Raw genomic sequence first — 16,872 nt, 5'->3', positions numbered from 1 at the left:
TACACTGTCAGGGGCGGAGCTATCGGCCGGCGCACCGTGTCCTACGCCAAACACAACGCAGGGATGCAGGCCTGCGTACAGCGTGACAGCTGCTCCTCCTCCAAGGCCCCGACTGGATCCCAAGCGGCGAGACTGGGTGGCGACTTCCCAGCACAATGACGTCACCCTCCTGCAACCCCTGCTCCCCCCGGAACACGGGGTAGCCAGCAGCCGCCCCCACAATCGGCATCCCCTCCCGTGATGCCCCGATTGGGCTCCTGGCAGCCAATCGCCATGGGGAACCGCACGCCCATCAGCGTAGCCCACCTGTGGCCACCGCTGCCCCTAACGATGAAGGGGTAGGCGGCAGACGGCTCCCAATGGATCCAAGGCCAATCTGCGTCCTCCCAGGGCAACGCCGGGGCGGGCAGGCAGCACCAGACAACCGGCCGGCGCACACGTGGAACGGGGTCAAGCAAAATCCTCGTCGCCTGCTTCAGCCTCCTCAAGCTAACGGCCACCGTGGAATGTTGACTGCTCAACATGCATCAACATTCCACGAGTGCCCCTGCACGAGCCCGTGCATATTACAACAGAGTGCTGTCTGATTGCCAACGTTTCCAGATTTCCTTCCTTGCCATAAACAGCGCTCGATAGCATCAAAGCTTCCAGTTCTAAGGTAGGCATGAGAGAAGCGTGAAAAAAACAGGACAAGCAGTAGAGGATCGTGTGGAAATTTGAATCTGGTCAATAAAAGGAGTGACACTAAAACAGACTAGCAGCTGAGAAGGACTGGTAGCGTGGAGGAAAGATAAGAAGGAGGAGTAGAGGTACAGTGGTGTGAATAGTCCAAGAGGAAAGGTAGGAGAAAAGTGAGCCGAAGGTAAGAAGGGAGATAGTTCTGAAGAAGAAAGAGGTGCTGAGACAACGGGCATATGGGCCTCTTTATAAGTCCGGTGGTAACACTGTTTCTGCCGACTGACATCCCGGTGCCACCGGGACATTACAAGTCCCGGCAGCCCGGGATATCAGGCAGCGGAAAATATTGTTCCCCATTCCCATGGAGCCACATAAGACTGCATGGGAGTGGGGAGACGGAAGCACCGGCACTAACGGTGCTCACGGTTGCTAACAGTGCCGTTGCTCCTGTGACAACTCTGCAGGTCAGACATGCCGGGCGCACAGGTCCAGGAAAGCACAGTTGTAGTCTGTTGGTCTGGAAAGGGTGCCGGTATGTTGTTACCAGCACCCTTAATTCCAGACTGGCAGACTTGAAATGAGGCCCATGTTTGGTAGACAGGATGCCCGTTTATGTTTTCGAAAAAAAAAAAAAAACACATGAACTTTATAATCTGCGTTCTGAGTTGTCTGTTCGTCCCTGGGCCATGATAGTCAATTAATTTATATTTGAACATCCTCACCATAGAACAATACAAGCGATAATCAATTCTCTGCTGCACATAATGATGCAATCGAAGATTGGTTTTCATTAGTAGAAACTGTGTGCCGATGGCAGACCAAACCGGTTGTGAAATGACCTGTCCCAGGTCCTCAGGCTTACTGCTTGCAAAAATTATCAGCCGTTACCTCTCCTCTCCCATTCATTAACATTAAGTAAATGCTCGAGGCTGGTGGGGGGGTGGGAGGTGAGGCAGTAATCATCCCAGATACAGCCTAGACTCTAAAAAAAGCCTCAAAGAGGCCACTAGTTTCATACATTCTAACCTCCCTCTCCAGTAACTTGTATTTGAAATTAAGTAATAACAGATTCTTAGCTCCTTTTAACAATGTCTGTTCTCATAAAGATTTTAGTAATAATGATTCTGCGGTTACCTCTTGTTTGTGGGGCATGGACACAGCACCTGAGAAAATCATTTACACCTGGGTACCAGGCAAAGTCTTGCATATCGTTTTCTCCACATACTTTTGCATAGAAACTGTTAGCCACGACCACCAATATGCAGAGATTACACTGACATCAGTGGTCCTCCAGTGATGTCAAAGCGGCCTTCACTTTGGTGGTCAGCCACTGTACTTTCCCTTTGAAGCCTGTCAGAGAGCGCTGTGACTCCTTCCCCAATTCACTTTTCTGCCTTTGTGATTCTGCATGAGGGCCAAAATGCGCAGCTGCATTAGATCTAGTTTTACACATAAATTATCCACTGTCACCTGACCATTTGTTTATATTTTTATTTTCTTTATTTGCATGTTTATTATTTTTACAATATATATTCATATTAAATCTAACATTGTTATTGTTTTCATGGGCACGTTTCTTTACGTTTTTTCTGGGTTCTTAGTAAAGAGAACCAACAAAAGGCAGCTTCCAATGTGCATATGCAACACTTCCAAATAAGAACTATGTGTCTTTGAGCAGCTATTATCAGATGTCAATAAAAAAAAGTGGGGCATTAACATGTTTACATCACATTCATTTTTTTTAGAGATGCACTTCTTATAGCAGACAGTAAATATTCTCTTCAAACAGTTATAAAAAAGATGATGATCATGGAAATGCAGGCTTCATTTTAATTCTAACAAACGAATGAAAAATAAGCACACAAATGCAACATACTGTTTGTTTAACAAAGTTGCAAGTCTAAGGTTCCGTGTCTAATACAAAAACGTTTTTGATGCGAATGAGCAGTTTCATGAAACGATGGAACTCTAATAAATATACAACTTTTAAAGCCATAAACAGAAATTCCATGTTTTACATTGTGAAGAATTATGCACTGAACGTTTTCTCAGACTTTTTCCTGCTCTTCTTTATACCCATCCAAATATAGGTTCATTCTACAAAGAAAGTACAAAAAAGTGTTACTGCGTCAAAGTAAAATTCAATATAAAATATAGTTCAATTCAAGATTTTACTTTTGTATACAATTTGAGCAATGTTGATAGAGTATGTAAATCAAGATTTTCACTCGACTGATTTATGACCTAACAGTGTGAAGACGTGCATAATCAACTAAATAAGGATCATGTTGGGAATCGTCAGTAGTCACATACTCAATTGTATCTGGCAATCTCAAAACGGGGTCCTTAGACCACAATATACTTCTTTCAATAAGGATACAACATAAAAATCCGAAACAATGAAGCATAACATTGCGCTACTTTTTTTTGTAAAAGTACTACATAATTTTAGAGGCAACAGATAACGACCAATTAGAAGAAGCAACGTCCAACACCCATTGTCAAAATTGAGTGCCTGATTCACAGAAGAGTTTCATAATGGTGCAATCCCATTGGAAAACGCTCTGTAAACTAGGCCCTAAGACAAAGCCCTTTACTTTAATTTAATTTAATTGGAGAAAAAAACAAAAAGATTTCCCATTTACTTCTGAAGGAGTGACGCTGAGGACATATGAATATGCCCAGTAGATCGAATACAGACATGTAGAAAACCAATGATTGCTGGTAAAATATTGGATGTATACGATTTGGCCGTGACAGAATTCTTCACAGCTGAATTGACTGTGGTCAATTCGGCCGCAAAGACAATTTTGCCGCAGCCAAATCCAGGCAAACTCTAAACCCCACGGCCCCAATACATCCCCCCACCAAACCCCTACTTACCTTTTGACATCTGGTTTTCTTCTGACCCTGCAGCGTCAGTTCCGTCCCTCCTACGCGGGTCGGATCCGACGCCGCAGGGTCCTCTTTTTTCTTTTCTTTTTTTACTTTTTCCCACCACCAAAGCTCTGGAAGCAGGGGACACCCCTGCTACTGCCAAAGGCCATCACTACCAAACATGGGGAGCGGGGGACAGCAACCCCCGGTCCCCATGTTTGATAGTGATTACCCAATTTGATTGTTTCAAATCGATGGAATGGTACTGGCCGAATTCAGCCAGATGTACCATATGATAATTAGAAACGATCAAATTGGGTAATACCAAAATATTTATTTGACGTTATTAGTATGCTACTAGTAGCCAGCATCTCATAAATTAATCTCTCTGTGTCTTTCTTTCGATCTCTGTCTTTTTCTATCACACGCTCTTACTTATCTCTTCTTCTCCTGATACACTTTGGTGTCAGTAAATCCTGCTGATCTTACCTGCATCCTTCACCTGCCAACCTAAGGACAAAATGCCCTCAATTTGATGGTGGCATTCCTGCAGGACACCACTGATAGCAGAGGAATAATGCTGTGGAAGTCTTTGTCGATGCTCCTCTCATTCTACTTTTATTTTTTTGGTTTTCGGAGTATTTTTATTTCATTTTTTGTATATTATAGGAAAAACAATAAAAAAAATACTCTCTAAAACATAATCAAATGAAAAGGGCAACTGAAAATACTTCTCTCCATACCTTACCACAGCTGCCAACAATCCAACAAAATACAAGCTCCAATGATCAGTACCTGAGCCAGTGTCATAGTAAGTTATGAAACCAGTTTCACTGTCCTGGATAGGAAGCAATGTTAAATCGTAGGTCTATGCCATTTAAACATTGTATTGAACAACCAATTGAAGTTCAGCAAACCTGAAGCTCTAGCCCTGGTGGGGACATTATAAACCTTATTGTGACGTCTTAAGTAATGCAAAAAACCACACGATGTCGGAAAAAAGAGGGTAAATCATCATGCATAATACAAGTACTTTTTTAGAATACTATAAAATTCAATTTTCCTGAACCATCTTCAATAGGGAGTGGGGGGTGAATACGAAGCCCTCGGGAGGCTGCAATGGCGTTTTTGTCAGTTAGCAAACTTTCAAAACAGCTTTTTGCCTTTGTGTATGATGCCTTTTCAAAAGCTATCAAGAGACCTGCCTATGGCATCAAAGATAAAGTGCAACCCAGATATCTTCTCCACCATCCCCACTGCATCTTCCCAATAACATTTGAACTTGGGACGGTTTCGCCATTCATACAAATAAGCACCCGCTCCCCCACAGTCTTGTCAACAAAGATCCAAACCCTGTTTGGAAAAAGTGCTAAATCGTATCAGGAGTCAGGTTCCATGTAGGCAATAGTTTGAAGCTTTGTTCTCCGTATTGAGAGCTGACAACACTTTCCTAGTCTATCTTATTTGGGTCAGGAAGAGCCCTCTTCTAATCTCAGAGCCAGGCGTTGACATAAGAGGGAACACCATCTCTACAGTAGCATCAAAGCATGTTAAAGATTGGAGATCAAACTTCTCGTGGCAGGTGGAGAACATATTTTTTCAAATGCAGTGAAGGACCGAGTAGCTGCTTCCTAATTGGTATTTTGGAAGCCCCCCAATACCTCAATTGACAATACTTAAGGCTTTCGTTTTCTGTGACGCTAAATCCTTCCTTAGCAGATACAAAGGATCCTGTTTCTCCTTGGGAGAACAGATGTGACATAAATGTGCAATTCCTTTCTCTACCTGGTTTAGATAAATGTGAACTAGAAGCCAATGAGAAGCCTTGTTCTGTCTAAACTGGATTATGGAAATGCTCTCCTCACTGGACTCCCCAACAACACCCTTGCCCCACTGCAAGCCATACAAAACGCATCAGTCAGACTCATCCTCCACCTACCCAAACATTCACACATCAACATCACCCCAGCTCTTGCCCAGCTCCACTGGCACCCCATACCCTAGTGAATTGCCTTCAAAGAACTCTGCATTGTATTAAAAGCCATCCACCTCAACACTCATCTACCTTTACAAGACAAACTCAAACCTATCACCCACATAAACACCAGACAAGCCAGCCAACATTTTTTACACATTCCACTCTGCAAACTCACATGCAGACAAAAACAAGGTTTTACTTAATGGTAACACTGTACCTCTTCATAGACAAACTGCTTCCTCCATCACCACTTTCAGAAAGAGCCTCAAAACATACCTGTTTCCCCACACATAACCCTGGCATCCCCCACTGCTATCACTTTACTATCCTAATCTTCAGATCATTTCCTGAAAACATTTTATATTTTTCAACTCCCTCCTTCTCAATATTTGAACCATGTTAGGCGCCCTAAGACCCTCTAGGTAAGGTCAGCGCAAAATAACAAAAATCAAATATATAAAAAAATATGGGGCTTGCCAGGACCGGAAGTGTAGTCAGCGCAAAAAAACAAAAATCAAATATATAAATAAATATGGGGCTTGCCAGGCCTGGGAAAGTAGTTAAACCCCAGGCTACCCAAACCGTAATCCCATGTATGCAGGTTTCCGGGAAGACGAGTTCATACAGTGCTCTAGTCTAGGTTTCCTTTCCAGAGCAAGGCAGGCGATATACCATAGAGGTTTCCTGTTACATCTTCTTCAATTAACATTCAGGTTTTTGGAGAAAGGGGGCAAATCCAGTCATTAATACATGTAACATGGAACACTAGTAATATTTCAATATGTTTGGCAACACCACTAGATTTGAATGGACAGACACAAACATTATGCAAGGTAGTATATTTTATCGATACAGAAGCAATCCTGCCAAACAAGGAAATGGGTTGATTCTTCCATATTTCCCACATCAGATCTGATAGCACCTAATAACCATGCGTAATTAGCATGATAAAGAATGGAATTATGCGGGGTGAGATGTACATACAGTATGTACCTTCGCCCATCTAAAAATTAGTATTTCCCAACAGTTAGGAAAATAATCCAGTCTCTAGGGTTAGATTCAGGCCTTCACTCGGCTAGATTAACTTTAAAGCCAGAAGCCTGCTGGAAGAGAGCTAATAAGTCCAACAGGAGTGCGAACGGAGGAGTTATTAGGCTTCCCAATGGCAGTGTAATGTTATCAGCGAATAAGGTAATATTATGGGTGGAAACTGCACACTAAATACTGTGTATTAAGTCTTCTGCTCGTATTCTCACTGCCAACAGTTTGTCTGCCAGAGTAAACAATATGGGAGACAGAAGCCAACCCTCCCTAGTACGCCTAAAATGTGTATAAAGAGGTCTGGGAGTCTCTCTACCGGCACAAGCAGGGCCCATTGACCTGTTCTTCAGTGGATGGCTCCCGGGAGAGTCTCAACCACGCTTTAGCTCATTGTCCTTTTCACAGAGGAGACATTTCCATAGAGATATCAGTCTTTGTCTCACCCGAAGGTAGTCCAGCACCAAAATGCTAGGCAAATCTCCTCTGAACAAGAGTACCAACAGCAACATCAGATACGTGTTTCGGCCTAGACAGGCCTCAACAGTGAGGTGGAGCTGTGCCTCTCTGAGCACAGTGAGCAAGAGGTCCACGTTTGTATTACCCTGGTAAGTTACGGTGAGAACCCAAAGTACATATATATTTGCATAAAGAGGTCTGGCAGTCTCTCTACCGGCACCAACACGGCCCAATGACCAGTTCTTGGGTGGATGGCCCCCGGGAGAGTCGCAACCACGCTTTAGCTCAGAGGAGCAGGTAGACAGATATACCTTAACTCCCACCCCTCACTGCCATCATAGTGTAACAGCAGGAGAAGAGCTCCATGTGGGACCCCATGTGTTGTCCCTATACAGCATCGACTGTATGAGAGACCTTATGCACTCAGACAACCATATTGAATGTACCCACACATTGAGAGAGTGGATGGCTGTCTGCACGCACACATGGATATTATGGAACGTTGAGTGGCATCTGACAGGAGCATCTTGATGTTATGATGAAAATATATGAGAATATATTGAAATGATATGAAAATACTAAAGAATGACTATGTAATTGCAACAAGAGAAACATGTACAAAAGTATAAAATAATCATGTATGCAAAAAGAAGATGAAGTAACTTATGGATCAATAAGTGTACATACACAGCAACGCAAGGTAGACGAGACAAATAGAAGCTTGCTATACAGGAATATTTAACGTGGCAAGGATGGGCATGATTGGAAAATGGATGCTGGCTCGTGTGAAGATCAATTCTAACTACCTCAGAAACAGATCAGGGCTGAAGAGTCAGGAGATGCTGGAAAAAAGCTTTGTGCGCAAACAAAGACGAGTCCAAGTTGGCGTAGGATCAGGGATGCTATTTCAAGAAATCACTGCAGAGTACAAAGGGAGGCAGACAGATAACGTTATGAGTGTGCGACACATTTTTTCTTAGATTATCAGTGAATAAGGCTCATACAAGATTGAACGAGCAAGTCTCTAGAGGCTAAGGGAGCAATAACACACAGCTACATTAAATCAAATAGCAGTAAATTGGTAGTTGAGATGGACACATTTGTGGCCTCTTCACACGTGATGTAGAAGACGAAAACAAGGGCTATTCATTAAGCTGTGGTTGAAGATAAATGTGCTCACACTCCTTCGAATGTCCTAGAACAGAGAGCAACGGCAAGGTCAACTAAATATGGGAGACTTTGGTTTATGGTCAAACTGATGAGAGATGATGGCCTAATTGGGAAAGTGAGGAGTAATCTGACGTGACTCAAGCACCTGGGTTTCGATTTCCTTACGTGCTGCTAGGGAGCCGAAAATCCAGGGTTGGGTAGGATGCCAATGAATCATTGGGTCTATGGGGAAACTTGGTATACAATGTTGCATAGACCAATCCACTGCCCTTTTGTCTGCTATTATCAGTATTATACGTATAGTAGGTAGTTCGAGGTGTGTCTTACAGATAAGAGACCACAAATGAAGTACTGACCCGTATACTTTCTATATGTAGACATTTTCCCCTAACCAATCCTTCCTGCCAGTAGGTTTTATGGTTTGCCACGTAGGATGACGTCTTAGATGGCACATATTGGGGTATAAGACCCCTGTATATATAATTGGGGGGGGTGAGGGGCAGTGGGGGGTGGGTGGGGGTGGGTGGGATATGTGTGTGTGTGTGTGTGTGTGTTAATTCCATCTAGCACAAGAGACGCTTCAAGGTGCTAGAGCACACTAAATTAGTAAATCTCTCATGTTCGCCTTAAAGTAGTCTCAGCAAAGGCCTGCTTTAAACTGTAAACTGGATTTTTACAGGATCAAATAGAGATTTCCTGACTAATATCTCAATTGACAGTACCTTTCAAGAGCCCAGAGTTTAACGTCTAATATCTCACCCATTTATTCCTGAACTAATATCCCATATACAAACATTCTGAATTTTATGGACAAATCTCTTATCAACATATATGTAATCACTCCTGGAATTAATCTGATGTGAGTGGAAATAATAGGAAAAAACCTCATCTTCTGGGTAACATGCCTTCGCAAGTGAACCAGTCCTTGGTCATATAAGGTTTGATTCATTTTATTTGCAGCCTGATTCATCGACAAATAAAAAACCCTTAAAATGCTCTGATGCTATATCAAAATCACTAATCAAGATATTGTAACATTTGTCAAATTCAATAAACTCTTTGAAGATTGAACAGAGGAAATCATTTTGATAGGGCCATATATTAGAAGCTAAGATAACCAGAGTCCTATTTAATACCCAACTGAAAAAGTAAGAATCTCCCTTCGTTGTGTTTTTTGCTACTCTCTAAAGGGAAGCTAATTTTAACCTCGACAAGCATTCAAATATTTATTGTATTTAGCTGAAGAGGAGTACTGCAGGGGAAAACTGGAGCCTGAGGATATCCTTATGCAGCAGATGGATCTCCTGGAGGCACAGCCACTTAAAAATATTTTAGTTTCCATAATAATTATACTATTTTATTAAGGCAATTAAGCCCCCGATTATTTTAAATGTTTTTAAAATAACCAAGGCTTCAAGAAACCCTTTCATGAAAGTCCTAGACACTAGAAATAAACTAAAAAAGGTTGACCTGCTATGGTCCAAAGGCCTCTCAGAAACTAAAACAACCTCTGCTCTCTACAGAAATGGAACCTTCCCATTAATCCAACCTTCACAAACCCAACAGCTCGGCCGGTGAGAACCCAAAGTGTGAAAGAAATCCACAGGAATGTATGCCCAGGAAAAGCAAGACTCATCCTCATCGAGACAAAGGCCCTCATTACGACCCTGGCGGAGATCGTGGTGCAATATGCACCATGGAGCACGGCGGAAAGCTGCCAATACCGCCATGGGGGTTGGCGGATTTACCGCCCCATTCCGACCTTGGCGGGGCGGTAAATCCCCAATCCCCATTTTACCCTTCCCCATTCCCATTTTTGCCCCATAGGGCATAATGGGAGTGGGGAAGGCGTTAATTACGCCACCGTAAATTACGGTGGCGTAATTAACAAGAGGTCCCGTAGCGCCATGGATTTCTCCGCCCGGAAAAACCAGGCGGAAAACGGCTCCATGGCGCTACGGGAACTCGTAGTAGGGCGGAAGGGTCCGCCGCGAATACCGCTGGCGTAAACCCACTCCGCCAGGGTCGTAATGAGGGCCAAAGAAAGAAATGTGGAAGAGGTATATTGCATAGCGCTTGCCAGAATCTGATGCACCACGCACCCCCAACACTAATCAGCCTACAGTAAAATGTCCATACCCCCAGTGAGAAGAGAAAAAAGTATAGCCAAAAGCTACAGCCCTTAACAGCCAATGGATAGCTATATAAACAGCCCCTAGATAACAAATGCTAAAGAGAATTTGCCAGATGAACAAGTTACTTCTTACCTTGTAATGTTCTTTCGACGGGATGTTCCTCCGACGTATTCCTCATCTTAGATATCTCCTTCCAGCTCTGCTGGCCTTGGAAATTTTTTTTTCTCTAGAGGGCGCTGCGCGTCGACGTCCTCCGAGTCGATGTCCCTCGACAGCCGTCGTATCGACGTCGACGTCATCCTGCCTATAAATGCCGCGCGCAGCGTCCGTTGCTCAGTTCCGTTTTGTAGCCCACAATAATACTTTCTGGACTAAACTAATCACCCTGAAGAAGCGTAAGCTGCAACAACAAGGGAAGTAGAACTGCGGGGATGGATGGGAGGGTCGATGAGGAATACGTCGGAGGAACATCCAGTCGAAAGAACGTTACAAGGTAAGAAGTAACTTGTTCTTGAAGGGATTGTGTCCTCTGACGTATTCCTCATCTTAGATAGGCTCCCATAGCAGTATTCTATTATTGGAGGAGGGAGTACTGACTTCACGCTGTCTTCTATTGATGAATAGAATGCAGTACAGCCCTTCCAAACCTAGTCTCTTGACTGGAGGAGGAATCCAAATTGTAAAAACGTGTAAAGGTATGGACAGACGACCATGTAGCGGCCGCACAGATGTCTTTAACCGGCACGCCTCTTTTGAGGGCTGATGAAGCTGCAATACCTCTGGTCGAATGAGCCCTAAGGTTTTGAGGGGGCTCTTTCCCTGCCAGTTTATAACATTCCAGAATGGCTAGAATGATCCATCTGGAAATGGTCTGCTTAGTTATTGGTAACCCCAGCTTGTGACCTGCGTAACCTACAAACAGCTGGTCTGCCTGTCTTATCCTGGCTAGTCTACTGATGTAAAAACTTAAAGCCCTTCTAGGGTCTAGCCTGTGTAACCTCTCTTCCTCTTTCCCCGGGTGAGGAGGAGGATAGAAAGATGGTAGGGTAATCTTCTGAGTGATATTGAATTCAGAAACCACCTTTGGGAGGAAATTAGGCTTCACTTGCAGGACAACTTTGTCTTTGTGAAATATTGTGTGAGGGGGTTTACAAGAAAGAGCTTGTAATTCGCTCACCCTTCTAGCAGATGTAAGTGCTATTAATAAAACAGTTTTAAGGGTAAGGAATCTTAACGAACAAGAATGGAGTGGTTCGAAAGGTGTGCCCATCAGGAAAGTTAGTACTAAGTTTAAATCCCATAGGGGAACTTGGAATGGTCTTGGGGGATAAACATTGGTTAACCCCTTTAGAAACTGTATTACCAAGGGTAATTTGAAATAGGATGGTTCTTCCGCAGTGCGCTCAAAGATGGATAGCGCTGCGAGATAGCCCTTAATGGTGCCAACTTGAAGGCCTGAATTTGCCAAATATAGTAGGAAGGACAAAACCATTGGTGTGCCACATGAAAAAGGGTTGATATTCTGTTCTCTACACCAGCTGCAAAATCTGTTCCAACAGCAGCGGTATAAAGACTTTGTTGCTGGCCTCCTTGCCGAAAGCAACACCTCCATAACATCATCAGGGAGGTCCCAATCCTTGTACCTCAGCCTTTCAGAAGCCAAGCGTGAAGGTTGAGGGTTTTGATGTCTGGATGGAGAACCTGACCTCCCTTCTGTGAGAGTAGGTTCTCTCTGAGTGGAAGTCGAATTGGAGGGCAGATGGACAAGTCTAGAAGGTCCGGGTACCACGTTCTCCTGGCCCAATCCGGGGCAATTAGGATCATGGTTCTCCGGAATCTTCTCAACCTCCTGATCATTTGAGGAATGACAGGGACCGGTGGGAAAGCGTACAGAAGAGGAAACTCCCAGTCCACTATGAACGCGTCTCCCAGAGCTCCTCTCGGGGGAAATTCCCTTGAGCAGAATAGGTCGCATTTCCTGTTTAGGCTGGTGGCGAACAGATCTACCTGGGGGGTTCCCCAAAGGGCGAAGATCTCTTGAAGGACTTCCTGAGCTAGCTCCCACTCGTGGGAGACTGTGTTCTGCCTGCTCAGAGCGTCCGCTGTCAAGTTCTTCTCTCCGGCTAGGTGAACTGCCGATAGAGAGATTCCTTCTTGGACTGCCCAAAACCAGAGCTGCATCGCCTCTCTGCACAGGGGTAGTGATCCTACGCCTCCTCTTTTGTTGAGGTAATGCATGGCCACCGTGTTGTCCGTCATTATCAGGATGTTCTTCCCTTGTACAGCTGGCAGGAACGCCTTCAGCGCAAGTCTGATGGCTCTCAGCTCTAACAGGTTGATATGTAGTCTGGACTCCGATGGAGACCAACGACCGCTGATGGTCAAGTCGTTGGCGTGGGCTCCCCACCCCGTGAGTGAGGCATCCGTGACTACTGTTATCTCCGGCCAGGGTTGCCAAAACTGTTCTCCTTTCAGAATGTTCTCCTGACAGGCCCACCACTGAAGGTCTCGAGCTACTCTGTCGGGAACCTGAAGAAGATCTGTCATTCTCCCTGAGAATTGTGACCACTGAGTCCTCAGTGCCCACTGGAGGGATCTCATTCTCAGGCGAGCCTCTGGCACTAGGAAAATGCAGGATGCCATGAGGCCTAGCAACCTCAAAAAGTCGAAGGCTGGGAGACGTTGGGCATGTTGGAACTTGGTAACCATCTGTAGAATATCTTGAGCCCTCACCTCTGGTGGCGAGGCTTTTCCCAGGGAAGTGTCCAGGATCGCTCCTATGAACTGGAGTCTCTGCGATGGTATCATTTGTGACTTCTTTAAATTGAGGGAGAAGCCCAGTCTGTGAAGGAAGTGGCACACGTGATTTAGTTGGATCTGAGCTTGTTCCGAAGAAACAGCCCTGATCAACCAATCGTCCAGGTAGGGGTAGACGTGAATCCCTTCCCTCCTTAGACTTGCAGCCACTACCGACATTAACTTGGTGAAGACCCTCGGTGCGGAGGTCAGCCCAAATGGCAGCACTCGAAATTGATAGTGAGAGTTGCCAATTGCGAACCTCAGGTATTTCCTGTGTTTGAGATGGATAGGCACATGGAAATAAGCGTCCTGAAGGTCCAGAGATACCAACCAGTCCTGGAACTGAAGGGCCTGGAGGATCTGAGAAAGAGTGACCATCTTGAATTTGTCTTTTGTGAGGAATTTGTTCAATTCTCGCAAGTCCAAGATGGGTCTCAGTCCTCCGTCTTTCTTTGGAATGAGAAAGTAAGGGGAGTACCAGCCCTTGTTCCTCTCCGCTACAGGTACCGGTTCTATGGCACCTTTCTCTAGCAGGTCCAAAATTTCCTGCAAGAGGAGCGGATCCGGAGCTTTCTGAGAGCTGATCCCCGGTGGATGACTCTGAGGTATACGTAGGAAAGGCAGGCAGTAACCTTGGGCAACTGTTTCCAATGCCCAAGCATCTGACGTGATAGCCTGCCATACCGCCAGATGTTGAGTCAACCTGCCTCCTACAGGTGTCCTGTGAGGGAAGTCCTCAGAGTGGTTTTGGGGCGGCTGATGCAGATGCCGATGGTAAAGAGGCACCTGCTGTTGCTGCGGCTTTTGAATATCTACCCCGTCCACCTCGGGTAGTTCTTTGTCCCCTTTGAGCCGGTCGTCCTCTACCTCTTCCAAATGCGGAGTAGAAGCGAAAGGACTTGCCCCTCGCAGAGGTTCCTGTGGGACAAAAAGGAGTCTGACGGATTGCAGCTCCTAGGGATTTTGCTGCTGCTTTTGAAGTTTGCAGTTTCTCTAAACTGTCATCCGCCTTTTTCCCGAACAAAGAAGAGCCATCGAATGGCATGTTCAAGAGCCTGGCTTGCACATCTGGGGCAAAACCAGACTTTCTCAACCAAGCGAATCTCCTGGTTGATGTACTTGCCGCCATTGCTCTGCTGATACTGTCAGCCGAATCAATGCCCGTCTGGAGGGATTCGCACATAGCGTCTTTACCGTCCTGTATAATATTCAGGAACGCATCCCTTTCTTCTCCCTCCGGGATGCATTCAGCCGCTGTAGAAGCACACTCCCAAAGTGTATGGCTGAACCTAGCAAGGGTGCAAGTAGCATTAACAGATTTTAACGCCATGCTACATGCTGAAAAGACTTTCCTTGCCATAGCATTATATTTTTTATCGTCCCTGTCCTGTGGGACGGTAGGATAAGCTGTCTTGACATCGGTAGAGGATGCTGCCTGTACCACCAGACTTTCTGGGGATGGGTGTTTAGACAAAAACTCCGGGTCTGTAGAAGATACCCTGTACTTTGTAGACAGTTTTTTATTTACTGCTGGTACGACATCTGGGGTTTCCCAGTTTGTCATGATCTTCCTCTGAAGAGCTTCATGAAAAGGCACCACAGGATCCTCCTGTGGGCCTTTGTCAAGAATATCCGTGAGGTCATCTTGTTGGAAAGATTGTGAAGGTGCAGACCACCCCATGAACTCTGTGATCCTGGCCATTAAGGCTCTATAGGGGGTTTCAGCATGCTCCCCCGGGTCTGGCCTAGCAAACTCCACCTCAGGGGAAGTGTCTAACCCACTTGCCTCATGTAAGGAATCATGAAGATCCTTTAACCTGCGTTCTTCAGAGGAAAATTCCTCTCTAATTGGGGTTACAGGTCCCTGAAACTGAAATGTGTCTTCCTGTTCAGACAATTCACCCTCTTCCAAAATTGAGGACATAGTTCTCAATTGTTCTGAACTCATAAAGGGAGTAAATTCCATTTCCAAGGCAGAGGGTCCCGAACTTGTCATTATCGGCCTCGAAAACGTCGATGTCGTCGACATCGACGTCGAAGGCTTCGAGCGTGGCGTCGAAAACAAAGGCGGAGGCCTCGATGACCTCGACAGAATTGGGATTCTACTCGACAATCTCGAAGCCATCGCCATCGAGGACCTGGGGATAGTCACTGGGTGTGTCGTGACCGTGACTTTTCTTGGCGTCGACGCCAGTGTCGAAGCCGGCGTCGAGTCGACAGACCCGTGTGTCGAAGGTTCCTTCGACAACGGCGTCGAAGACACCGACCTCGGCGTCGACGGAACCCTCGTCGACGGCGTCGACGGAACCTTTGAGGAAGGTTTGGAGGTCATAGTCCTACTCGAGGGTTCGAGACGCGCTCGAGAGGTTTCCTTCGCCGGGTACTGCGACTCGCGGCGTTTTTGACCTTCGGGTCTTTCGACCAGAGCATCGCTCTCGGCAGTCTTCGAGGGGGTCGAGGCCGCTTTCTCGAAGACGCTCATCATATTTTTGCGGAATTCCTCCCATTCAGCCCGGGAACTATGTTTCGTGGGGCAAGGGATTCTTTTTGGCGAAACAGAGGAAGAGGAAGACGGAGAAGGGGATCTTCGACGTCTCCTCTTCCGAGTGCTTCGATCTCGAGGAGTGATGGGACCCACTCCGAGACCTGGAGCGCGAATGGTGACGAGGAGACGAGTGTCTCGACTTCGTCGACGAAGAAGAAGCTTTAAAAGTCTTACCTTTCTCCAGCTTCCCCCTACGCTCTTTCAGGGCCTTAGCTGTCATGGACATACAGTCCTCGCATTCCGAACAATGGTGTTCAGCTCCCAAACACCACAGACAAACTCTGTGAGGGTCAGTCAGCGACAACTTTTCCCCACAATCTCGGCATTTTTTGAAGCCGGATCGAGGAGTTGTCGGTTCCGACGAGGAAGCCATCGAGTACGGATCGAATAACTCGAGGTAAATAGGATTAATCTGACAAGAACTGAGCAACGGTATTCCGAGGCACTGAGTAAGCGCGGAAAAACGGAACTGAGCAACGGACGCTGCGCGCGGCCTTTATAGGCAGGATGACGTCGACGTCGATACGGCGGCTGTCGAGGGACATCGACTCGGAGGACGTCGACGCGCAGCGCCCTCTAGAGAGAAAAAATGTTCCGAGGCCAGCAGAGCTGGAAGGAGATATCTAAGATGAGGAATACGTCGGAGGACACAATCCCTTCGAAATAGAGTATTATAAAGGCAAAGCAACTTGTGATTAAATACATACATCTAAAAAATAGATCACCGCTTAACAACAATAGACAAAGGACGATGAGCCCTATCATGTGCTCTATATCTGTACAAGTAGTTGGCAAAACACTTGACGTGTGCATAACAGGCCTTCCCGGCAATCTGATGTTCTCTTGTATCTTCTCTCTAATGAGTTGAGTGTCAGATTCTGCTTACAAGTGAGCCCTGACTATTGAGGCAGACTCCTCAGGAGTGGTGCATCCAGTTTGTTTACCTTCCCACGTGAAAAACATCTCAAAAGGGAATGTCCATCTTTACTTGACAGCCAGTTGACCAACCTTCTTTGTTATGGACCTAAATGCCTGCCTTTTCTGTAAATGATGTCCTGAAAAATAAGTAAGTTGTGTCCTTATTGTTCCAATTTCTCGGGAAACTGGAATAAGACTTTCTTTGATTTTGAATGCTTGAAATTTTATAACAATGTTGCGCGGTTGGACTCTAAGACCTCAACAGACTGGCCCGA

At 45.6% G+C, this 16,872-nt stretch overlaps 1 protein-coding gene across 1 annotated transcript in view; it reads right to left on the bottom strand.

Moving 5' to 3' along the window:
• Nucleotides 1–2,181: 2,181 nt before the first annotated feature.
• LOC138581240 (uncharacterized) overlaps nt 2,182–16,872 on the bottom strand; it is a 254,083-nt gene continuing 239,392 nt past the window's right edge. The window contains exon 4 of the mRNA XM_069652421.1: nt 2,182–2,775. Coding sequence (XP_069508522.1) covers nt 2,749–2,775 — 27 coding nt within the window. The 3' untranslated portion in view covers nt 2,182–2,748. The remainder of the gene's footprint in view (nt 2,776–16,872) is intronic.

The sequence above is a fragment of the Ambystoma mexicanum genome, chromosome 3p (assembly GCF_040938575.1).
Source record: "Ambystoma mexicanum isolate Mex_15411 chromosome 3p, UKY_AmexF1_1, whole genome shotgun sequence".
NCBI classification, from domain to species: domain Eukaryota; kingdom Metazoa; phylum Chordata; class Amphibia; order Caudata; family Ambystomatidae; genus Ambystoma; species Ambystoma mexicanum.
This window is presented reverse-complemented; position numbering and strand designations above follow the sequence as displayed.